The sequence below is a fragment of the Marmota flaviventris genome, chromosome 18 (assembly GCF_047511675.1).
Source record: "Marmota flaviventris isolate mMarFla1 chromosome 18, mMarFla1.hap1, whole genome shotgun sequence".
Classification (NCBI taxonomy): domain Eukaryota; kingdom Metazoa; phylum Chordata; class Mammalia; order Rodentia; family Sciuridae; genus Marmota; species Marmota flaviventris.
In genome coordinates, this window is record NC_092515.1 from 54,869,926 (window position 1) to 54,895,475 (window position 25,550).

The 25,550-nt window shown below is 46.1% G+C and overlaps 1 protein-coding gene across 4 annotated transcripts in view; it reads left to right on the forward strand.

Annotated features, from left to right (window-relative positions):
* Wwox (WW domain containing oxidoreductase) overlaps positions 1-25,550 on the forward strand; it is an 881,439-nt gene that overhangs the window by 50,716 nt on the left and 805,173 nt on the right. For all 4 annotated transcript variants that reach the window (XM_071604445.1, XM_071604446.1, XM_027932969.2 and 1 more), the window contains exon 5: positions 2,769-2,875. In XM_071604445.1, the coding sequence (XP_071460546.1) occupies positions 2,769-2,875 (107 nt within the window). The remainder of the gene's footprint in view (positions 1-2,768; positions 2,876-25,550) is intronic.

Consider the following 25,550-nt stretch of genomic DNA (forward strand, 5'->3'; position numbering starts at 1 on the left):
CTTTTCTATACTTGTTGGCTGTGTATGTCTTCTTTGGAGAAGGGCACCTCTCAAGTTTCTTTACATATTTTTAAAATTGGGATTTTTTTTTCTGCTATTGCATTTTAGTGTTTGGATATTAACTCTTTATCAGGCACATGCCTGCAGGTTGGCTTTTCATTGTGTTGGCTGTTTCCTTTCACATTCAGGGGCCTTTTCTTTGATGTAACCCCACTTGTCTCTTTTATTTTTATTTTTATAAAATGTCAGAGGAATACATTACAACTCTTATTACGCATATACAGCACAATTTTACATTTCTCTGGTTGTATATAAAGTATATTGACACCAATTCGTGTCTTCGTGCATGTACTTTGGATAATGGTGTCCATCACATTCCACCATCCTTGCTAGCCCCCTGCCCCCTCCCTCCCACCCCTCTGCCCTGCCTGTGTTTGGTGTCACCTGGTGATGTCCTTGTACTTTCCCTGATGTTGATCATCTGTGTGCTGACTCTCACTCTCCTGTTTGCTCTGTCTTCGTAGTCCTTTATCAATTTTAGTATTTCTTTCCCAAAGAACTAACAGTCAATTTTTTTCTCTGTATTTTATATTTAAGTTTTTATTTTCTTCCTTCTGCTTGTTTTAGGTTTAATGTGCTACATTTTTCTTTTCTTGGTACTGGGAATCAAACTCGGGGCCTCATGCATGCTAGGCAAGCATTCTACCTCTGAACTGCACCCCAGCCCTCTTCTTGAATTCATGTAACTAAGCCACATTTCTTTTGGCTCGTATTACATGATGTGTCTTTCCTTTCTTTTACCTTTGAGCTCTTTATCCTTCTGTTTAAAGCTATAAAACAGACATCCTTTTTTAAGGACCATATTTTATGTGTGTTTTATACAGTTTGACTATATTTGTCCTTTAGTTTCGGTCTTTAATCCATTTATATTTAATGCAATTACAGATATATTTGGGTTTAAATACACAAACTTATTGTTTTCTATTTGACTTGTTTATTTTCTTCTTTCTTGACTTCTTGTTATTATTGTACTTTTCTTCTCTATTAGCTAATTAAATGGGTAGGTATTCAATCTAAATATTTGACTTGTTAAAATATAAGGTAAATTAATACTATATTACTTCCTGTATAAGACAAGGGTCTTAGGATACTTTAACCCATGAATATTATGTATTATAATGTGATACAAATGTGTTTTTTTTTCTGTTTGTGGCTCAAGATACTTTTTTAATTTGCTGCTGTATGTCTGTCACTAGTTTTGGGAAATTATTAGTGTATTTTCAAATATTGTTCATATCTTAAGCTATTCCTCCTCTTTTAGACTCAAATTAGATGTATGTAAGGGCATAAGACAGCATATTTCAGTACTTATTTTGTTCCTTGATGTATTAATCATCTTTTAATTTTATTTTTAAGCTTCCTTTTGGGTATTTTCTTTTGACCTATTTTCTAGTACTCAAATCTTCTCTTAACTGTGTCTTCTATTTAACCAGTGCTTTGAATTCTTTATTATGCTGTAGTATTTGAATTTCATAATATCTATTTGATTATTTTTTATTGCTTTCAGTTCCCTGACAAAATCTTTTTTCCATCTTTTCATTCCTTGAATATATTAATTATGATTTTAGTCACCGTTTCTCATGATGTCACTATATAGACCTCCTGTGTATTTGTTTCTGTTTTTTTCTCATCTTGCTTTTGTTGAAGGCTTGTGTCTTTGTGTGCCTTCTTGTTTTTGCTGGCATGGAAGAGATTTTACATGAAACTCTGCTGTGGTTGCAGTGATAATGTGTGTCTCAGGCTGATGGCATCTTCCTCTAGAGAATGCAGCATCTTCTCTTGCTTTGGCAGTTGGGGACAGATCACTTTCATCCAATCAAAACTGAAATGGCAGGAGGCTGATCTGTTCAGGCTGGCTTGTCTTTGGTTCTAATATGAGGGCAGTCACCTGCTGGGCTCCTAACTAAAGAGTGGTGCGTTTATTGGAGACCCTTTCTTGGTGGCCCTTGGGCTTGAACTTGTGGCTTTCTTTGTTAAGACTGCCAGAAGCTCAGCCCATTTCCTTAGGCTCTCCACCTCAACTTTTGGGATCTGGAATAGTGCTTGAGGGGAGAAACCCAGCTCGATGCCAGCCTTTCAGCTTTTCTCAGTCTTGTCAGTATTCTCTGTTTAAAACAGGTGGGCGCGCGCGGCGCGTGCGTGTGTGTGTGTGTGTGTGTGTGTACGTACGTACGTACATACGTACACATGCACATGCAGATGGGTACGTGAATACTGTCTAATTTTCCTAGTTGGAGGTAGGAGAGGATCTAGGAAACCTTGACTATCATTGTTGGAAGCAGAGGTGCTGGAAACCTCCATTGTCTCAGAGACCTGGTCCTGGTCATGGTCCATGGTTCAAGGGCAGGCTGTGCCTTGAACTCTTCTATGGCTCCTCCTTCATCTTGGAAATTGCCTTGTCCCTTGGGCAAGTTTTTTTTTGCCTCATCCTGTTGACATTTCGGACCAGGTGATTAGTTATGGTGGGTGCTGACTGGCATATGGTCAGCTGTTTTGTTTTTCTCTGGCCTCTATTCACTAGGTTCCTGCAGCACCACCCCCAAGTTTGCCCACAAAGATGTCTCCAGATGCTGAACCTGTCCCCTGGGGGACAGAATTGCCTCTTGCTGAGAATCACTAGGTTATGCAGATGGTGTTGGGCATAAGCACAGTGTGGCCTGGTAGGTTGCTGTCGCGTTTTCTAATGTTGACTTTTCTTTCAACTGCAGGGTTTGAAACTGCCAAGTCTTTTGCCCTCCACGGTGCCCACGTGATCCTGGCCTGCAGGAATATGGCGAGAGCCAGCGAGGCCGTGTCACGCATCTTGGAAGAGTGGGTAAGTGCCTGACTGTTTTCTTGTGTGATTGCCAGATGTGCATGCCGGGCTGAACACACGGAGGCTCTAGTGCGGAGTGTAAGGGTTATTGCTCTTGGAATAATGTCTTCATTTCTAGAGTGGTCTTCACATTGTTTACTTTATGAATGAAAGCACGAGCAAGCTGTTACTGTGCACGCATTGTTTATAGCCATTGTCAGAGTCTTCTGCTTTGTTGGTCAGTGGGTTGAGGATGTTTACTCACTTAACTCATTTGTTAAGGAAAATAAAATGTCGTCAATGCCCGTGGATGCGAGTAGGAGGTTGTTTATCACGTGTTTTAGGATTAGAAAGGAGTTGGCTTTCACCCAGTCCCTGGATTTTTTGCTTTTCTCCCTTTAGAGCATAGATGTCGATGTGGAGCTGTTGATGGGGGAACATTTACTGAGACCTTGAAATAATCTTGGGACTTAAGATATGGCATCAAACAAAACAAATCCCTGGCCTCGTGGGCTTACCCTCTAGGTAGGAGTAATATAACCAAGTTTGAAGTTTACCATTCTCTCAGGTTGGTGTAAGTATGGTGAAGGACAGGAAAGCAGCAAGGGACGGATGGCTGCTGACAGCCTTGTTGTGAAGTCCGGAGTGAGCCCTGCGAGTGTCAGGGAGAGGCTTTCTTAGCAGTAACAGTGTGTGCAAAGGCACAGAGGTAGCCCATGCCTGGAGAATTCATGGCTTCCCAGGGAAGCTTGTGTGTCTTTGCTGAATGCAAGGGGCCAAGCAGAGAGGGGCAGTGGTGGTGGACAGGGTCTTGCAGCAGCATCTGGGAGGAGGACCTTGGAGGGCTTGAGCTCTGGCTGTCTATAGGGACGAGTGCTAATTGATTTTTTTTTTTTTTTTTTTTTTTTTAAAGCATGATCACTGGGCTCCTGTTTGATCATCCACTTGCCTTCCCTGTGTGTGTGTGTGTGTGTGTGTACCGCTATGATAGCTGCTGGGTCTAAGTGCAAGCAAACATTTCAACCTACTAAGGAAGAAAGATGACCCTGACCAAAGAATGACAAGTGTGTGTGTGCACGTCAAATAGTAGTGAGTGGCAGTGGCCAGTTCCAGGAGTTGGGAGAAGTCGAGTGCCGTGCAGGAGAAGAGTGAGTGGGCTGAGATTCAGGAGAGCCCAGGGAGAGGACCGGGAAGGTCGGCCGGGTAGGGGAAGGACTGTGCAGAGGCCCTGGGTGGAGCAGCCGGAGATGGCCCAGCGGGGCGAGGAGCAGAGTGAAGGCTGCTGGGCGATCCTTGCCAAGGCTGGCTTAGCTTTCTGAACACTGTCAAAGGTGTCTTGCCAGCTGGAGAATTAGGCTGTGGTTCGCTTAAGAAGATGTCTGGTGTTCTGGACAGAGAAGTCATGAAAGTGAAGAAAAGGCAGATTTGTTCTGTGTTTTCGGTGCATTTCCCATGAAATGTCTCAAATGCAGTTGTTTATAATGAATTCTTGATTTGAGCTCACTAGATTTGTTATTTTGGGACCAATTCATTATGATTATTGTTGAGTGTTTCTGTTAAAAGGATTTTTAGAGATGTTTATAGAAGAGAACGAGTGGCAGCGTGCATGTGTGATCTGAATCTTCCCGCAGAAGGTGAAGGTAAAAAAAAAAAAAAGGAAAAGTTTTTCCTGGTCCTTCTCTTAGAATGGGAAGCATCATTAGCCATTTTGTATATATTTTTCCAGAAAGAGATCGTGTATTCTGTGTGTGCTCCTTCATTGTGCAGGTAATGCTTTCTTATCAGCGCCCATGAGTCGGCTTCATTATTTCCCGCTGCGGCTTGCCGCTCTGCCGTGTGCTCATGCTCCACAGTGTTGAGCCCATCTCCCTTTCTGTGGTTGTGCATGCAGCAGTGAGGCTTTACCCTTCCAGGGGATGCTGTTTTACAGTCTAGTCTGTCTTGTCTGCATCCTCTTTTCCTGCACTTTCATCTGAAAATGGGTCTTCAAGATGCTGAGCCCACCCGCTGGGCAGAATCTGACCAGTGGATTCCCGAGTCCCTCGACGAATGCAGCTAGCAGTTTCCAGTTGTTGCTCCAACTTCAGTTCCTGCTGTTGGTGCAGGATACTGCCTGTTGTCCAGCACTGGGTAGTGTCGAACTTGTCAAACTTTCCCCCACTGAATGTTACATTTTAAACCCGTGGTCGTAGAGATACTGTAGCAATGTGTTGTTTAGTGATATTCATGTTGAAACTGGTCTTGGGAGGTGATGCTAAAACAGTTGTTTTTGAATCACTGAATTTATCCTCCTCTTAGAACACAATATTTATGAGAACAGATTGATCTGCATTTATCACATCATCATTATTGTTCGATGCACAGAGGTAGAAATTCCCGCATCCACCCTCACCAAGTGCAAGACCTTGGCCAAGGCGCTTTCTCTCGGGTGCCTCAGTTTCCTAACCTTAATAAAGGAGGTTGAGTGGGATGACCTCAGAGAGCCACCGTTATATCTCTTTATGCATTTTAGGCCAAAACTGGGTTTCTTGGAGGCAGTTTCAGATGATAGAATTTATTGTGGTGTGCTTTCACTCTGCTGTGTAGTGCCCTGAAAGACTAGCAGCCCAAGGAAGATAATTATTCCAAATACTCATTGTCGGGGACATGAGGAAGGAAACGGGAACAACACCCCACTAATGCATGCTGTTTCAACACTAGAGTCGCCATTACAGGTTTCAGGCCTGAGATGCTCAGTCCCGTCCTCCCCTTGTTCTCTGCCTACAGTATTGTGCGCGCTCCTCCCTGCCCTGTACTGTGCTGGCACAGACTCAGGTTTTTCACCCAAAGCCATCGTTCTGGTCCATTGCTGCATTGCACCGCAGGACAGAGTGGGTGTGTGCACCGGATGCTGTGCACGGTCCCATGCCAGCCCCACTCCCACCCTGGAGATTCCTTGTCTGGTTTCCTGCGGGCTCTACCTTGTAGTTCTTCTCTGGCCCACTGTTAAAGCCTCCTCCTGTGTTTCTCAAGGTCAATTTGCTCCACTCCAGCTTCTCAAGCCTTGAGCCAGCTTCCGTGTGTCCTGCTTCATTTGGGATGGATCATATCGGTGTCAGGCGGGGAAGGTAGTGAAACATCGGTGCCTCACAGGAGATTCTCAGAACGAGCCAGAGTGTCTTGTTGTAAAACTCAGAAGTTCCTGGTTGTTGGGCTCTACCCTGACTCACGTGCCAAGGCTCCCCGGCCATCTTCAGCTCCAGTCCTGGAGAGAGAGCTCATTTCTCCATCCTCAGCTGTTCCTCCCTGGCTGGGCTTGCTCGTTCAGCTTCCCCTGTACATTCCAGGATCACCATGTTCTACAAGGCTTCTGCCAGCAGAATGCTTTGTTCACACCCTGATGGGGCAGCTCACAACCCCACTGAATTCCCGTCCTGGGCTGTGCCCTGGGCCAGGCCCTTGAGTTGCTTATTTGGGAGGGATGCACATGCCTGTCATCTCCTTTTATAGTGTTGGAGAGAGGTGACTCACCAGAGCGCGTAGCTTGTGCACTCAGGGCTCTTCATCTAGCTTTATGCAGACTGCAAGTCTGTCTGCTCTACCCCATGGCCTGGCTTTTCTACCCTGTTACTGTTCAGATTCTGCTTTCAAAGTCGGTCAGTGCTATTTGAGTGATTCAAATCAGGACTGGTCATCTCTCTTAGCAGAAGCAACTCTGAGGCACTCTGGTGTCCTTTACATTCAAGATACCCTTTCAGAGCTCTCAAGCCTCTTTTTTTGGAGATTGAGCTACTTTGTAAAGTGGAGCTTGTGTGAAAACACTTTCCATGTAGAAATGAGAACCTATATGATAGGCATGGAGGCAAGGCGCTTGAGTTGGGACCAGGCTTGGCAATATGTAGTGAGACCCGGTCTCAAAAATAAAAGGGCTGGGGACACCCCTGGGTTCCATTCTTGGTATCAAAAAAACAAAAACAAAAACAAAAGTCCTGTTCAATGTTCAATTATTAGTGCTAATAATTGCTTTTTTCATAGGCATGTGCCTTTCTGTTAGATGTGTTGGATGCTCCAAGGTTAGAAGTACGAGAGGACGTGAAAAGGCAGTAGGATCCCGTGGACAGCAGGAGAAAACCACCCTCCTAAGAGGCCAACCCATTCCGTGTAGAGGAAAAAAAAGGGGAAGCCTGTCAGCCCCCACTCACGTTTACACGAAGTTCCTGTGGGTGTGGGCTCACGCCTGTGTTGCAGCTCAGGGACTGACAGATATGCCCCCCACCATCTGCTACCCGGACTGCAGGCTGGTGTCTGTACCTTTAAGATGAGTGCTTCCTCTTTTTTAGGGCTCACCAGGAGCCAGTTGTGACTGAGCAGGAAGCTCATCTTTTCCTGCTTCCCTGGGGTGGGTGCAGGATTCCCTGGCAGGTGTGTTTGAGTCCTGTGGTGCCATGGCTTCTGCTGTCCCTTGGTATCTATTGGAACCTTGGTATCTATTGGAATGGGGTTTTGTTGCCCTGTCATGGACGTATGGCATGTCCCACTCATTGTCCTGAGATCTGAGGACATCTAAGGGGTGTTGCACATGAAGAATAATAGCTGATTAGGCATCAGAGTTTACTTGATAATCAAAAGCAAGCTCTCGAAAGGCCAAAGTGGGATCCTATTAGTTTCCCATTTTGCTTTCTAAGTTCTAGATCCTTGAGGTGGGGGGGGGGGAACTTGTGATGTAAAACTTATGGTCCTGTAGAGGAGAAGGTTGGGAGGAGCTGGAGCAGATGGGCCTGAGGTTCCCACTGACCTTCTAGTCATTTTCAGGAAGAAAAGTGGGTGGGGCTGTGGCTGGGCAGATCCAGACTGGGGGAGGGTGGTTAGAAGTGGCCAGCCGGCCTCACCTGTGGCCGTTGGTACCCTGCCAAGGGTGGAACAGGACGTGCGAGAGAGCTCACAGTGGGGCCTGACCTCCAGTGAGGTGTGGGCGCCCTGAGTCTTGCATCCACTGGGCCTGGGACAGCCCTCGGGGTGAGTCAGTTTGGTGGGAGAAGTGGGCTGACGTGGCAAGAGGGGCCAATGCCTCTCTTGGTGTTACTGTTTGGCCCACCCGACACCCCAGCGTGTGTCATGATCCCAGTCCCCTATCACGGGGTAGGATTGTCCCGGGGACATTTAGTCTGAGGCTGGGTCTCTGTGAGAGACTGGAAGCCTAGGCTTTTTCCTGTCCTGTCTGTCAGTTTGGCCTGGACTTCCAGTCTCCTGGAGGCTGGCCGGGAGGACATGCTGTGAGCCAGGTGCATGCATCAGGGATCTGGCTCAGCGACGCTCGTTTTACCCACTTAATGAAGAGTCCCAGGAGGTCCCAAACATCAGATCCTCAAGGCGTCTCGTGGCATCTTCTTGGAGCACTAGCCTCAGTCCACGGGCTGGGTCTCACACTGTCCTAGAGCTTGTAGGACCCTGAGCTCACTAGGATTTCCCTCACCCTCGCCCTTCATCCCAGCGCTACCGGGTCAACCAAAGATGTGTCTAGACATTGCCGTGTTTCCTGGGGGTGCAAACCACGACTGGGTGATGACCATTGTTATAAAATATGTTAAATTGGAAAGATTAGAAGCACACACACCCTCTGACCTTGGGCAAGTTTCTTAACTTGCCTAAACTTTGCTTTCTCCATGTATAAATTACAAATGATCATGTCTCTGTCAAGAGATATAGGTGGTTCTATTGAACACACTGACTGTATGTGTATAAAGCATTAACACATTGTGTGGAAAGATTAAGTGCACAACTAAATGTTAGCTGCTGCTATTAATAACAATAATGATAATAAATTCTCATTCATACGTGAAGTGCAGGGTGACGCTTGCTTTCCCCACCCTCACCCAGTGGCTGAGAGGCGCTGCGGGGAGGATGTTCATCAGCAGGATTCGAGTGCAGGGGCAATGAATTTTTCTTCTGTCTTCATATGTCTGGACTCCTACGTTTTAATAGATGTGTATTTAGTTTGTTGATTTCCAGTGTACCTCATATTAGCACTCAACTGTCATGTGAAAAGCCATCTTAATTATTTATGTGATTGCTTTTTCTTTTGTATTTACAAAGAACTACACTTTGCATATATTTAGGAAAGATGATTAAGGGATTAGTCATCAGGAACAGCAAGCAAGGGTCTATATCAAAGTGGTTATTGAGAAAGCAGGGAGGCGAGGGGTAAAAATAAAAGATTTATTAGTCAGAGGCAATAGAATGTGCATGTTTCAGGAGACTGCGCATGCTCAGTTGGTCCCAGCCACATGGTTTGATGCTGCAGGATGGTAATCATCTCAGTCTTCAGTTGCGTTGGTGCTCAGCCTGTTTATCTCCTTGGTGTGAAGAGGAAAGCTCCCGTGGTGTCATGTCATGGGGGCCTCGTTAATAAGCACTGGAAAGAGTGACTGGATCGAAACCCTTAGTACCACGCGCTGTATTAGGTTCATGGGTTCAACAGTTTGCTGCGTTTTTAATAGGTTCTGACACCCTTCATTTTCATGTCATGTTAGGGAGGGATGAGGATGCTGAGCAATGAATTGCTCACAGCTTTAAGAACTTCTCCAGAAATGCAGCCACTTTTAGGCTCCCTCAAATGCACCCAGTCACTTCGTGAGCCGATGTCGCTTTGCTGCGTACAGGAACTCCCCCATCTCCTTTGGTACTGAACGTGCATTCCTGTAGCTTGACTTTCCTAAGAGTGGCCCTCAGGTGGGATGTGTGTAGGTCCCGGGGCGAGGCCTGCTGCGTGTGGAGGCCAGCATGCCAGCCTGGCGCCTGTCTGAGCTGGCATCTTGGCTGGGACAAGCTGCCACCATTCAGTGCATTGCTGGTTACAGACCTGGTCCCCATAGTTCCAAATGATCCTCAGCTGAACCAAAACATAAGACTGTTAATATTATTAATACTCATAGATTATGGGGGAAGTTCATCCTAAATCAGCCTCTAGATTGGTTCCCCATTTCTTTGCTTTAGAAATTGTTTTTCTGCAGAGTATTGGATTTTCAATAAATAAAGTATGAAATAAACAAGTCTGTGAACCAGCGAGAACTGCATAAACCACTCGCTCGAATCAATAGGCACACACTCACAGTAAAGGCAAACTCCTAAAACTCTTCCCTGGGATGCTTGTGTTTCCAACTATCATTTATTGTTACCTGCAGGTGGGATGGGTCCCCCTATTTCCTTGTCCAAGGCCCTTAGTCACTCTACTCAGCACTTAGACCCTGCTGAGACCACAAAAGCTCACCCTGGTGGGAGGGAAGTGGTGGGTCCAGGATGGGTAGCCATACCTCTGGATCCCAAGGTTCTCCAACAATCCAAAATTCCTGGTGTGTGTGGTGCAGAAGGTTGGCCTGGGTTTGTCAAGTATTTAGCCCCGTGTTGTATTCATAGACATTCACATGTATGTGTATGAATGTTTCCTAACATTGACTATGTGTCAGTGCTGTGGTCCCTGGCAAAGAGCATCCTCTGTACCCTTTGTGATCCCGGGGTTGAGCGACCTGGTCAAAGAACCCCTGCCCTGCGCCTTCACGCTTCTCTTCGCCCCGCAGTGGGTTTATTGTTCTACTTAAGTTGCCTATTTGACCTTTCTTGTCACAGGCCCAGGAAAGATTCTTTATCAGATAATAAATTATTTATCCTGCTCATAGACATAATTGGTTGCTAAAATATTCTGAGTTTTCTCTGTCTTCAGAATACCTAAAAATTGTGCTTGGTTCTTCCCTCCAAGTTTCCCATTTCATTTCTGCTCCTAAGAACTTTCCATTGGCTTATTCTTACCTACTATTCATTATTCTTTGCTCACCACCTCTTCCCCCCCCCCCCCATCCACCTTGACCACTGCTTACGGTTTTAAAGTGAGTCTTTTCGAACTTTATCTCCATTGTAACCTTTCTGTAACAAGTGCTGTGATTAACCACAGGGCTTTAAAGGGTAGAAGTCAGGCACAGGTGGCTAGCTGCAGACCCTCTCTCCCAGTCATGTGCAACCAAAGCAGATGTACCCTCCCATTAATATGGGGTCCCCTGAGTTCTTATTAAGCAATTTTGACATAGTTTGAAGAGATGGATTTCATCTTTGCATGGTTTTGAGCCAGGCTGAAAGGCCTGCTTCTGGCTGCTCAGCTTTTAGGTTCTGTTATTTAAGAGGAAAAAAAAATAAGCTTGAGACTGTTTTTCATATTTATTATGGGGCATTCAGAGGCTTCAGATGTAGTGTGTGTGAGATTAAGCAGAGGAGACCAGTCCTGTGCTGTTAAAACCTTCCACACAAGGACAAATAGAGATGCAACTGGAGACCAGGCAGCCTCTCTTAGATGGTGACAGGGCAGGTTTATTTTAGACAAATAAATAAATATTTAAATATTTCAAACAGAACTGACTTTTAATCTATGCAGAGGCAGCTCAGAGGAGGAGGGGTACTGTTTGGTCTGGAGTCCTACTGACCCGCGATGGAACTGGTACCCACACTGGCTCCCTGGCATCCCTGGGCAGAGCTGGTCAGTCTTTCAACTTGGGCTTATTTGCCTGCAGGAGGGCTCTCATCATAATGGCTCTCTGTGGTTGTAAGGACGGAGTGAGTGGCACACAGAATCTGCTGCTCAGGATCTGGCACCCGGTGGGGGTTCAGTGAATGGAGCTGCAGGAGAGGCTGTCTTGTCCAGCACAGTTCCCGAAAATGGATGCACTTGTGGATCCTGTTGGGGAAACAGTCCTCTTCCTCCTGGTTCAGATTGCCCTGGCAGCAGTGCCTGGGCTGGTGGTGTGAGGAGCATTTATTCCTCAGGGTTCTGGAGGCCGGAAGTCAGGGATGCCTGGGTGCTCGGTGAGGTCCTTCTTCCTGGTGAACACACAGGCATCTGCTTACTGTGGTGGAGAGTAGAGAAAGGGGGGCAGGGACAGAGAGGGAGAAGGGAGCGAGTGAGGGGATGGTTCCCTTTCTCCTCCTGTAAGGACATTAATTCTTTCCCTTCTCTGTTCTCCCAGCCTAAGTACCTCTCAAAGACCCCTCTCAGATGGGGAAGGGGATGACAGCATAAGGGTTTGGGAGGGACCTGAGCATCCATGTAGCATCTTCCCCTGGCCCCCATGTCTTTTTGATATGCCAAGTAAGTTCATTCCATCCCAGGAGCCCCAAGGCCTACCTCCTGTGAGCTTGCATCATTTTTGCTAAATGGCCAGAGCATAAGTAGCCAAGCCTCTCTTCATTTCTTAATCGAAGTCAAACTTTGATTGACTTTGAGGGAAGGAGCAGGAGCGCCTTCCATTCCAGCAGGCAGAGAGGGCACTGTCATGTGCACTGTGTCCCTGTCCTGGTAGTGACTCGGGTTAGTGCTGAAGAAAAGTGGAGCTGGCCAAGCCCACCCCATGTTCGTAGCGGATTCCTTGGAACAAGTCTCTGTCCCACAGTCAATTGGGGGATGCAGATGGTTTTGAAGACCTTATAAAAGGAAGGCTCAGAAGTGGCTTTAGTGGTTGTACAGGGTAGCCGCAAATTCTTGGGTGATCCTCTCTTGCAGAGGTGGAGCTTGATTCTCCTCCACCAGAGTGTGGGCTGAACCTAGTGACCCTTTCTTAGGGAGGTTGGGAGTCTCTACTTACTAACAGCATGCAGGCCCCATTTCCCTCTCTGATCAGGGGTATCTAGGTTTGGTGTGAGCTCCTTTTCTGATGGATTAGCCCCTCGCTCCCTGGCAGTCCATCCTGTCTTGCCCATCTCTTCATTACCAGTCTCCCTTGTAATGAGGGCAGAACCTTCTTCCAGGAGCCCTCTGCCCACCAGCCCTGGCTCTGCCCTTAGTTCCACTGGCTGCCGCCTTATCAAACCCAACTAATACTTGCATCCCTCAAACTCCCTAAATAATAAACCCAGAGTTATTGAGGATACGGGGTTACTGAAAGTTGGCAGTGCGATTGGCCCCTCTCATTTCTTTGCAACCCTTGTCCTCTTTCATTATTGGAGCTTGGGACGCGCATGGCAAGGCTAGGCATCTGGGGAGCACTTTGTCAGCCCTCTTGTCCCGCAGCAGGCAGCAGATGCGGGGGCTGGAGTTAATGAATCAGCACAAGCCAAGAGCACAGTCCTCTTTGAAGTGACTGAGGAACTCTGCCCTGTTTGCCGACAATCTTGAGATTCGAATTGTTGGGACTACAATGCAGTCTGTAAACTGGGTAGCTGGGAGAAACTTCATGCATCTTTGTAATGGCTTTGTTGTTGTTTATTGAGAGGGACTAATTAACTTTGATTATTGCACTAATATTATGGCGCTTTGACAGCCCTTCAGATTTATGACTCTGGGAAAATAAACAAATGAAATGCAGGTGCTGGAGCAGAAAGAATAAGTTATTACTGAACTTTAATTACTTAGAATGTGTAGCCAGGAGAGAATTAGTTGATGAATTACAGGATGCTTAAAGCCTGCATCAAATTGTAAGCAAGAAGACAAAAATAGAAGGGGGTAGGGGCTCGCAGGGTGCTCATTTTAAGGCAGGAAAGGCTAGGGCACATCTGTTATCGGCTCCATAGTCTTTCATTATTAATCCCTATAGTTTTCAAGGTTGTAGAATCTCAGACTGTGTTCCTCAGAGCACGAGTCCTGACCCACAGTGTCCACATCAACTGAGAACTTGTTAGAAAGGCAGATTCTTAGGATCTATCCCCAAACTACAAGACAGGGTCTGTGGAGATGGGGCCCCAGCGATCTGTGTTCTGCCATCCCTCCAGGAGATTGGGATACGTGCAGAAGTTGAGAAGTACCACTCGCCAACTCTTGCTCTCTTTGCTTTTTCTAAGAGGGCAGGTTCAAATTTTTTGTTTTGGCTTGCTAAAGTCAAGTGTTCTCATAACCCAGTTACCAACCAAGACTGGTACCAATCAGCTCCACCCCAAGATTTTTCAGAAAAATTGTCCAAATATCTCTTATGTTACTAGATGCAGTAGGTGATCACAGACCGTGTAGAAGGACTTTTTAATGAGGTGATACTGCCATAGAATCCAGGCCAGCACTAGGGGAGCTTGTGAGAGGGCACATAGTAGCTTGAGATAGTTCAGGAAAGAGTTTCTTCATGTGCCTCATAGCAGGACCCTTGAAGAATGAAGTGTGGTAGACTGCAGTCAGCCTGGTAGTAAGGGCACCTTTGCACCAGAAGGCAGGGTATGAACAGTGAACATGTGTCAATTTTTTTTTTTTTTAATGAATGTAGAATTGCCTCAAAATGGAGATGTGGTGCCTGATGCTTCATGTTGAATTTGGGTGGTTTAGTTCTCCTTCTTTTATGATAATAAATATGACCATGGCATGATTCTTGTGTTCTAGTCACTGTGCTGAGCACTTTAAGTGCATTAATTCATCTTTGTGATAGACCTGTTTGGTTGCTCATATGAATTCTATTCTCATGTGAAGTCAGGAGGCACAGGGATGTCCAGGACCTCGTGCCTGCTGACATGGTATATCAGTAACAGGAATGCTGTGTGAGGACCCATCCTCGCCCATCTCATTCCTCTTGGAGCATACCCAGGGGATAGCATGTATGTTCATTCCATATGCATTGAAGGAATGAGAGGTAAACGGGGCTGACAGCTGAGCCATGAGAGCTGTGACCCAGCTAGCAGTATCCTGCCCTGCAGGAAGGGGCAGTTTATCTGGTTAGTTTTGGAAAGCAGACTAGCACAAGGTGCAAATAACCAGATGTCTACATTTTGGGTATTGAGCTTTGTGAATTGATTTTCATATTGATGGTACAAGTGTCACCGATCTTTCAACCACCTTCTATCTTGTTCAAGAAAGGGTCGTTATTTAAAGTACATTGTATTAAAAGCATTTTATTGTAGTTCTTTGAGAATTATTAACCCTATTTGGGAAGTCTCAGTTAACTGCTTTCCTTGTCACTGTGGATAAGTGACAATTGGCTGTAAGTAGACTCCTAAATCTACTTGATTCTGAAGGACAGAAAAGTGGACATCTTTATGGAAAGATCAGCTCCTCAGGCAGAACCGGCAATAGAGGGGATGCATGAAAGGGCCAGTGGATGGATCCAGGAGACTCACTGCCATCACCTTCCTCTCCTCCACCAGGTCAGGGATGTCTGTAACCAGAAGTCTGTAACTGCTTTAAAAGGCCTGAGATGATGGGGGTTTTGAAGGTCAATGTGAAGACCTTCTTGTTTCCTGTTAGGTCAGAAGAACCAGCTTGGGTTGGCTTTGCTTCCAATGTCCCTCTTCCGTTTTGATTAATAAGTAATTGTCCTGAAGTCTGTTAAGATAAATGTATACCAAAAGAGATTAATGGGAGAGACAGAGACAGGCGTACAGAGAGAGAGCCAGGCAGGCAGTTAGACATGGAGGAGGGCTCAGATGGAGGAGGGACAGAGAGGTAGAGGCCGGTAGGCAAAGACAGGTAGATACAGGTGGAGAGAAGCTCTCCAGCAGCTCCTGTGGAGTCTTGCGGTGCCAGCCTTTGCATGGGGTAGTGGTTGATCACTTTTCAGTGTTCTCTGATCATTTCTTGCTTAGAAAGGAGGAAATTAGAATTGTTGAGCTATGATTTGTTTTAATCAGAAAGAAATTGTGTAACATAAATCTCTCTGTGAGTGCTGGAAAAGCCCTAAAGCGGCCAGGGGGCGGGGGGAACAACCATCAATACTTTGCAAAGGAGGAACGATTGTTCCAATTCGTGGCTTAATTGACTTTAAGCCTTAATGAAACTCAGGCCAGAGCAGGCGGCCCACTCTGTGGCCGGGATCAGCAGTGAAATCTGCGCTGGGAGAGGAGGAGTTTAGGGGGGTTATTTGGTTCTTTGCTATTGATGCAATTTTCTAATTGACTCGAGCTACCTAATACCAGATAATAATTTTCTCTTCCTATGAAGAGAGCAAATTTTTTTTCTGACTAACAAAGTAATTTATTTTAAATTACAGCTTTTTCTATTGGAAGCATTCATTTATGTTAGATTATCATTCCCCAAAGTGAAATTTCACTGATGCCGAATAATTAAATATAGATTTTTTTAAAAAAAGGTAGGACGTATTTTAAATTTGAAAGTGGACAAACTGGGGGCATATTAAGACTGTATTTAAGAAGAATAAGCAGCCCACCCAGATTCAGTGTGGAAGCTGTTAGAAGGGACTCATCTAGTTACCAGTGTGTCTCTGTCTAGCACCAGGCTCCCTTTGGGGAAGGGCTGCAAAGACCTGCCAGCTTCCTCGACCTAAAGGAACCAAGGTATAAAATATTACGTGGGTTTAAGTGACAGACCAAGGATCTGGTGGCCTGAGTTTGCAGCCTGTTTCTGCCACTTAAAGAGCCAGGTGACCTTTGCTTCTTGTTGACTCAGTTTCCTCCTCCTTGTACCACTGGATGGTAATAGGGCGTGAAGATGGACACAGTCTTGTTCATAAAGTACTAAGGATGGTACCTGAGTACTTAGCACACACCCAGTACCAGGATAATGTTCTATCCAAGTATGAGCAAAGAAAACGAGGTGCTTCGGGCACCTGAGTGGTCCAGCTCCCATCTGTCTGTCCAGGCTCATGTCTGACTGATCTCTCACTCTGTTCATCTCTTCCTGTCTCTCTTGTTCTCTTCTCTTGGAAGGACCTCGTCCAAGCTTGTCCACCTAGCACAGGCCTTTGCCTCCTGCAAGTCTCTGCCCACGGTGCCTTCACTACCCAGCTCTCCTGGCTTCCTGTCTTATGCTTTCCTTCCCCGGTTTCATTCAGCAGAAGTTGTCACCCCCTCTATCTGAGTCATGAACTGCCCCAAGAACTTCTGACATGGCAGAGACTCAGGAAGCCAAGGTTCTGTCTCCGAGGATCTTACAGTCTGTGCTTTTGGTGTTTAAATATGCATCGAACACAGCGCTGATCACGTCACGCGTCTGCTGGTTGTCCAATGGCATCCTTATTCAGTCAACAAACGTTGATTTGACAGTTTTCAGAAACCTAGTCCATGAGCTAACGTTGATTGACACTTTATGCCAGGTGTCCCACTGGACTCTGAGCACATATAGATACATACAACACTGTCCTTGCCCTCAGGAGTCTACTGTCCATGGTGACAACATGTACATTATTCATAATGATTTCAGCAGCACTCCTAGCCATCTGAGTGTGTAGGGAGGCCTGGCTTCAGCCGAGCTCCTTGATACTTGGGCAGAGCAAGCACCTGGTTTATGCTTCCTATCACTTGTGGTGGCACGGAACCAGTGGGTTCGACATGTGGAAAGTTTTCTTTGATGTTGGTAGTTAGTATTAAGAGCGTGGATTTTGGAATCGGGCCGCTGTAGCCTGGAATCTGGCTCTGCCCTTCTGTAGCAAGGCTTCTCCATGCATCTCTGTGTGTGTGTGTAGGTGGGGCCTGCTGCATCCCCTCATCACAGGATGCTCCTCAGGACTCAGTGCCCTGACAGTGGCTGGCTCATGGCACACGCTCTGCACTGGCGCCAAGTGCTGCTCACCGAGCTGGACATGTCTGCCTGTCCCTCTCTGTGCCATGCACACCGTGGGCTTTGACCCATGAGGTTGTCCTTCCTTCACCTCTTCCTGGCAGCAGTTGTTTGCCTTCCGGGTCTGGCTTCAGTGCCACACGCAGCCTCCTCAAAGCTTTCTTGCTGCAGTATTGGATTTTGTAGGCTGGTGACAGTTTTCAGAAATCTCTAGTCCATGAGCCAATTTGGGGAAAATTGAATCATTCTCTCTGCCTTTGGGCTCGCGTCCTAGAAGCCCGCCCCAGCACCTGGGTCACACATCAGGGCTCAGTCGCAGCTCCAAAATAAAACATCCCCCCCGTTGCTCTCTGTGTGTGAGGCCGGATCGCGGCTGACACAGCCTCGTGCTGGTGGCAATGCCTCCTTCCTCCACGCCAGGTGGTCCCACAGGCCCATCTACCTCCCACGCCCAGCGCCTCTCCATAAGAGGATTCAGGAAAACAAAAGGAGCCCTCAGGATCCCAAGCCCAGGGACACTTCAGCTTGAGGTCGGTAGGTGTGTTGAAGTCCCTCAGAGACGTGGTCTCACATTCAGGCATGTGGAGGTGGCTGGACAGGCAGGGGTCACCCCGTGATAAAAGAGGCTCTCTTTGCAGGTCCTCCTTGTGTCAGAGAAACTGGCCTCATCTGCATGGTCCTATTTTCCCTAGTAAGGGCCCCTCTGTAGAAATAACTGTGAATTTAGTGACTGACAATCCTAAGGGTTTTATGATTTGTGGAGGATTTGCTTGTGAAAGAAGATGGATAAATTAAAAATATTAAACTGTGTGCCTGGCACCCACATGGATGAATCGTTGAGATCTATTTTTCCCCTTATACTATAAACATATGGCATGAATTTTCTGCTCTCATTACAGATGCTGAGAGAAGGCAAAGACAAATATTTATATTACATTCATGTTTTACAGTAAAAACACTGTTCGGTTTGTTTATACAGTTCCACTGTTACAGTTTTTATGGTTGGTAATGAAACCACCGTAAAACCAAGCTTGGGTTATATAGCAGATGCGATAAGCCCTCAAATTCAGGGAGATATCCTGGATGGAATAGTCGATGTCACATGTGCAGATTCAACAATTGAATTATGTGTTAGGACAGGCTAAGTTATGCCATAATAACAAACAGCCTCGAAATCTCCAGGGCTTACGGCCGCCAAGGTTTATTTCTTGCTCACGCTGTGTTTCTATCCTGAGTTGCTTGGAGGGCTCCATTGGGTAGAGGTCTGGTCAGCCTCCAGGCTGGCCCAGCTGGAGCTGTGGTGGAGGAGGAGGACGCATGCTGGCCTGTGCTCTGGCTCTTCAAGCTTCTGCTCAGAAGGGGCACCTGCCACGGCCACTCCCCTCCCTGGCCAGGGTGAGTCTTGTGGCCACGTCCAAGTGCATGGAGCAGGGGCTGCAAACCCACCACGTGTGGGCAGAGGCAGAGAGATGCAGGATCAGTGAACAGCCTGAAGACTGACTTCGGTCACCTCGAGCCATTTTTGTTCTTTGACACTCTTGTTTTAATGCAGATTTGGGTCAGAGCGAAAAGGAAAGGCATCTGTACCTTTTGACTTCTGAACCCAAATTCATTAACATCATTGCAACTCTGTCTATGTTTTAAAACGATGGGGGAGAAGGCATTCACAGCTGACCCCTGGAACACAGAACAGTGCTGAAAAGTCCTCAAAGCCCTGGGGCTTTTCCAAGCTGAAGTGCGATTTGAACTGTTGTTGTTTTTAATGAGTTGACCTCTGGAAGCTCCTTGGTGGCATCTTCCTGTTTACATGTCTTCCCTCCAGTGTTTTCCATGGCCGTGGTGAAGTCGGCCTGAGATGGCGGAGATGAGTGTTCATCCAAAGGAAATGGAAAGATGTGGCTATGAATGGAGCTCAGTGACTGGTGTCACCGAGGGTGGCACCTGGGGCCACACTGTCCAGTGGCCACTGGCCACACCTGTGCTAGAATGCAGCTGGTCCCAATTGAAATGAGCAGTGACCTTAAAATAAAGTGCTTACCAGGTTTCAAAGACTTAGCACTAAAATGTAAAATGTTTTCTTATCAATTCTAGTTTTATTCCATGCTGAAATTGTGACATTTTAGGTTGCTGGCTTCAATAAAATATTAGTCAAAGTTAGCTTCCAGTTCGTCACCCAGAAGTGTATGTATAGCCTGTTTCTTTTGACCGTTCCTTGACATGGCCACTAGAACACTCAAAATTACATATGTCGCTTGCAGTATTTCCACGGGCCGGCACTGGTTGGGGTAAGGATTGCTGAGAAAAGAGGTACAGTTCAGTATATTCCTCATAAATCTAGTTGCCAGAATTCAGTTTAACCTGATGATTTATGTGCTTGGCTTGTCATAATTATCTACCTTACTCCTTAAAAACCTTTATTTTAAAATAAACTTAAAACACTTGTAGAATTCATAAAGAATAGTACAGAGAATTCTGGGCACCCTTCACCCTGTTTCCCCAGTGATAACCGTGGTGCAGTGCTCAAACCTGGGAAATTGATATTGGCACAATTGCATTCATTTTATTTGAATTTCATCAGGTTTCCTTTGTATGTAGTGCGCTCTCTCTCTCTCTCTCGCTCTCGCTCTCTCTCTCTCTCTCTCTCTCTCGCTCTCTCTCTCTGTTTCTGTGAAATGTTATCCTATACATGCACTTGAGTGGTCACTGTCTTCATCAGGATACAGAACTGTCTCTACCTTGGCGTTTATTCTTGGAGTTGCATCTTATCTGGAGCTGTTCCTGATGCACAACTGATAGGTGACTTAGAAGCAAAGGATTCCGTGGGCTGCCCGTCAGTCTGCCCATTTACTATCCGTCCCACGCTGGATGCCTGCCTGTTTTGCCAAGCTTTGCAAGAGGTGTCGGCAGACACACAGACAGGAGTGCACTCGGGGAACTCAACTGTTTTTTGCAGGGTTATAGAAATAGTTTCACTAGATGGTGTGAAATTGTATAATAGAAATTGATGCCTTGACCTGCCAGAGAGAAGAAAATAGCACAGAATCTTTTTTTCCCAAGTCTCAGGACCCGAGTCTCTTGTCCTTCCTTTACTTCGACTTGAGCGGAGCAAGAGCGCTTCATGTCACTTTAGGAAGTAGTTACTCTGTCCCTGACTTGAAAGGAGAAAGGAGCCTTCCCAGCTCAGGGGTTTCCTGCCAGGTGTTCTGGGACATTGGACTGGATCTAACTCCCTGATAATTCAGAATTTTTTTTTCCCCCCCTCAAAGAGAAGTCTCCAGAAGTTACTTTTTGGAAATTTGAAATAGTCAACGTTCTTTCTATAGGAAAGCTGTTTTGAGCCACAAAGCTAACTTGTCAATTTCAGTGCCGGTTCTCTGACATCTGATATTCATTGTACAAAGCATGCAGGTGGCCAACTGTAAGCTTGGTTTTTTATCTACTTGATCATTGTGGGCTTGGAATGAAACCAGACAAGGCCTCTAGGCCCAGGATCTGGCTTACATGCCAATCCAGTGAATGGATATATTTTGTTTCTTCTGTTCCTTGAGTGACTGAGTGAGTGAATGAATATGAGTTTTTCAGTCTCAGCTTTCTGAAAAAGAAGCTATCAGTAATAAGTCTTGTTGAACCAAATCATAGAACAAATGAAACAGTGTGTAAAAGCTGGGTAAGTTGGTTTTTCTCTTCTTATCCCATCTTTCCCCCTCTAAGTCTTCATTGGATTTAGGAAGCTTCTTTGGTGGATGACAGGCATTCTTGGGATTTCAGTGGGTGGATGGGTGTTTCCCAGGCATTAGGAACTCCCAGTGTTTCCATTTCCATTAAGTATTATGGATGCCTTCCAAGAAGTTAATTAATACAACATCACTTCATTCATTGTAATTCCTCATCGGGGTTATGAGTACTTGAGGGTGTTTTGTCTCTTATTTACTTGATTAAAAAGAACTTTCTGTGGTTTTCCAAAGACTATTTTCCTTGGAATTTTTACTTGCCAATATATATATTAAATCTGTATTGTTGAAATGATAAGAATGGGAAAAAGAGCTTCTATTGGGACATAGAATACTTCATTTGTCTTGGTTAAGGGGAAAAAATAGGTCTAAGGCTATATATTTTGGAGTAATAGGACTTTATTTGAAAAATTTTCAGGATAATAGCATAATTTTTAGAAGTTTGGGGAATCTAATATTGGGGCAAATAGCAAGAATTACTTTATAGAGTGGACATTAAACCATCAGCCTTTATGATGTGGTCCAGACTGGACAATCACTGGCCTCCCTGAGGCTATTGACACATTCCTGGATGTTATTCCTTGGGATCACTGGAGAGCATGGTCCTCTCTTCGACAGGGTATGGAGCATCTTCTGCTTTGATTCATGCTTGACTAACATAAGAGATTAGATTAGATGGTGTCACACTGTTGACGTAGGGGTGGTAGCTGAGAAGAATGGGCTGAGTGGGTTTGAAGGCACAATTCCGAGGGGTCAGGCAGAGATGAGGTCATTACTGGAAAGCCTGACCTTCCTGTCGAAGCCAGTATTTGATCCAAGCTGTGGCTGAGAGCAAGCATCTCATCTGGAGGATTGAGTTGTAAGATGCAAGTTTGGAGCTGGGCCAAGCCAGAGCCAGGAGGAAGCTTGGTTTTCTTAGGACCAGGAATAGGTAGGTTGTAAGAGGTGGCCTGGGCATGGGCCAAGCAGTGGTGGCTTCCCAGGAGTGGTAGCCCACTGTGGCTCAGTCCTGTGGGGACTGCCAGTGGTAGCCCTCGGCACTGTTCTGGTTCTGATGACATAACACAGCGGTGATCCCTGTCTCCATGCACTTCTGCCTGGGTGCACGTTCATGAGGGATGTGAAAGCCCAGGTGTCTTTGCAGAAGTACTGGCTCCTTCATCCATCCTCAGAGCCAGGTGAAGAGGACCATGAGCAGAGCTCTGTCCAGGGCATATAAACATGGGACAATGGCTCTTAATGAATGATTTGAGAAGAGAAGCAGAGAGCACCTAAGACCTTCTCACCATTCCTCAGGAGCTCATTTGCTGCCCTGCTCCTCCCCACAGTGGCAGTCCCTGTATTTGTCACTGCCTCTGTTGCTCTGGTTATTTGCACGAAGTGGTTTGGGCCAGTTATGGCCCATCACACCTTCACGAAAGGTGGTCAGTGCCAATGGGCACTTGGCTGATGCCAGACCAGGCCATCCCATCAGTGGGGAAGAGCCTCCTTGGGTCTGCAGTACTGGGAGCCTGAGGATGTTTGTGTGGGTGCCTGGCAGTCGTTCTTTCTGGAGCAAGGGACAGAGTAGGAAGGGGGAGGGCAAGCTGAGATAGAAAGTGTAAGAATTCCTTGGGCCAGCCTCATCTCTGCCCTTGCCATATAAGACAGACCCCACCCCCACCCCCCACTTTGTGTTTGAGCTAGTTTGTGCTGGGTCTCTGTCTCTTGAAACCAAATTGGTCCTATCTCATATCCCTGGCAGCTCTTGGACCTAGAGGTCTCTCTAGGTGACTCTTGTGCAGTAGGATGAGTCAGGCCTCACCAACGGGTTGGACTTAGGTCTTGCCTCCTTCCAGGGACTGACTATAGTCACTCTGGCATGATAGGGAAAGCATACCGGATCATAGAGTGAAAACCCTTTGAATCACAGGTCAGATCCTGAGTGGCTATTCAACTGACACTAGGTGGCTAGTGGTTGGGAAGGCACTGTATCCGTTGAGAGGTCTGAGTGGACTGTGATGATGGCTGGCTGGTGCTGGGAAAGATGCCTTCCATGCCTCCGCTTGCTGAGCTTGGTTCTTTCAACGTTATCCTCCCAGTCTCCATCCTTGGGACCCAGGTCATCAGTAGTCTTAAACCACATGACTTTCTCAAGGACCTTCCCTTGGATCTGGTACCTCTGGTCTTACATGTCTACATGCTAAAAGTGAACACCAGTTTCAGAGTTACTTGTTTCATTTTCCACTCCCTTTGAAAGAAAACTGTGGGATGCAATATATTTTATGAGTCTCCTGCCCACCCATGGTGAGGACAGGATAGGCAACCAGATCATCACCATCACAGGATACCTGGAACATCCCAAGATTAGGGCCATGAGCCCTGTGTCACCCATGTGAGAAGTAGGAGAAGGTGCCCATCCTCTGGTGGCCCACAGCTCCTCCAGAGGGGCACACAGCTTAGGGAACGAGGGCTTGGAACTGAGCTGGTGCTTTGTCTAAACAGCCTTGAGGATCATTGGCTACAGACAGGGCATGTAGAAGAAGGGATATCTGCCAGTAGAAAAGAGCCTCAGAGGAGTTTCTGATATATTTATTTGGGCTTTGAACAAGATGCTCCAAAAAATATTTTCAACATGGTCCCAACATTTTAGAGGATTGCATTAGGGCTCCCTGTACCTGTTTCCTACATGTGACACAGGCCTGCCCGTGAGAATACGCTAATTCCTTTTTATGAGTTTCAATCTCTTTCTTTATCTCTCTCTCTCTCCCTCTTTTGAATTCCTCTACACGATTGCTGTTTTATAGCTCTAGTTTGGTGGAATTAACATAGATTTCCCACATGGGGAAGGTTTGGGGTGGGGATTTAGAGCAAGGCAGGTTCCTGATCCTTGGAAGAGTCTTATCTGAGGTGGATTTGAGGATGGCATTGTAGCAAGGGAGGCACAGCTATGTGGGGAATGAATCAGAATAATTATTAGAATGGTTCTCGGAATTTATGGGGCATTTGATCATCGGAGTGCTTTTCCTGAGTGATGGGCTGACGGTACTTGAAATACTTTTTAATGAACCTGTTTTGGTTGTGTGGAAAGCACGACACACAGAATACTAAAATTGGAGGGGGAGTAACCCAGAGTTATATGGAGAATGACAAAGAGGAGGTTATCCATTTCTTTTTTTGGGCACGTTAGTTGTCCTCTTTGTGTTTCTGCTTTCTCATTCATAAAACAGGGATAGAAATAGGACCCATAGCCCTTGGCTGTTGAGGAAATGCACAAGTGTTTAGATGAATGCCTGCCACACTGTAAGCACTTCGTCACTGGTGTCTTATTATGTTATTGTCCCACTGGAGACTATTCATTTCTGTGAAACTCTTATTATAGGCAGTGTTTGATATATTCTCTCCCTTCTCCATGTCATAACAGTATCTGTTTTGAAAAGCGTTTATCCATTAGGTGAGAATTTCCTTATTAAAGGTCTACTGTGGTTATGGTTGAATGTTTTGAATTATGTAAACTATGTAAGACAAAGCCATGACTTGTATCTTGTAGTACAAATCGTCATAGCTAACTTGCAAAGGTGATGTGTTAGTGAGCTTTTGTTGCAGTAACAAGCAACCCCAGCCCCTGAAGGACATGCAAGAGCAAATGTGTATTTGCCTGCTCATGACGCATGTGGGCTGAAAGCTGTGTGGCTCTGTGGTCTTAGCTGGGCTTTCCTGGCCTCGGTAAATCATAATAGAACTCAGGCCACAGGAGAAGTCATCAGGGGCTGTTGAGAGCCACAGCTGAAGGGGCCCCAGCAAACTTCCAGCTGCCAGCTGATTGGCTCCTCTGCGGTGATGCTCATTGGGCTGTTTCCCCACCCTTTCAGACCACAGAGCTGCTCATTGGGGGTTGAGAGGCTCGCTGGAAGCCCGTGGTGGCAGTTGGGCTCTGAGGGGATTCCTGAAGAGCTCGTGTGGTGCAGCGTGTGTGTTCTAAAAATAAAGTTCGTTTCTGCTTGACAAGTGGCTCGTGAACATTTGGTGGCCCTTACAGGGAAACAGCCCAATGAGCATCAGCTGGAAGTTTGCTGGGGCCCCTTCGGCTGTGGCTCTCAACAAGGGGCTTTTGTTCAGACATTGATAGGTTTCGTATCTGCTTCACATCCCCAAAGTCATGTCAAATCTCATGATCGAGACCAGTAACAGTAGGCCAGGAAAATGTATTCTGCTAAAGAAAACATGGCAAAGATGGGGAAGAGACAATACTGTGAGCAGAGAATACCATCAACCAAAGGTGCCGTTATCTATTAATAAAATACCACTTCTCAAGTTTGTATATCCTTTTACACCAAACTACTGTAAGCAATTAAAGCCACAAGTTAAGAATTTTAACAAAAGTACAACTAAGTCAAGAAAACATGGACCAGTCCAATTTCTGAGATTCTCACCAGAGGTCTTTCTGGTGACCTGTTGCCCCATTAACCTAGCATTGATGGGAAAGACCAACGCAGAGTCCTCCAAAGAGGCCTCCAGATTTATAGCCTCTCCTAGACGTCTC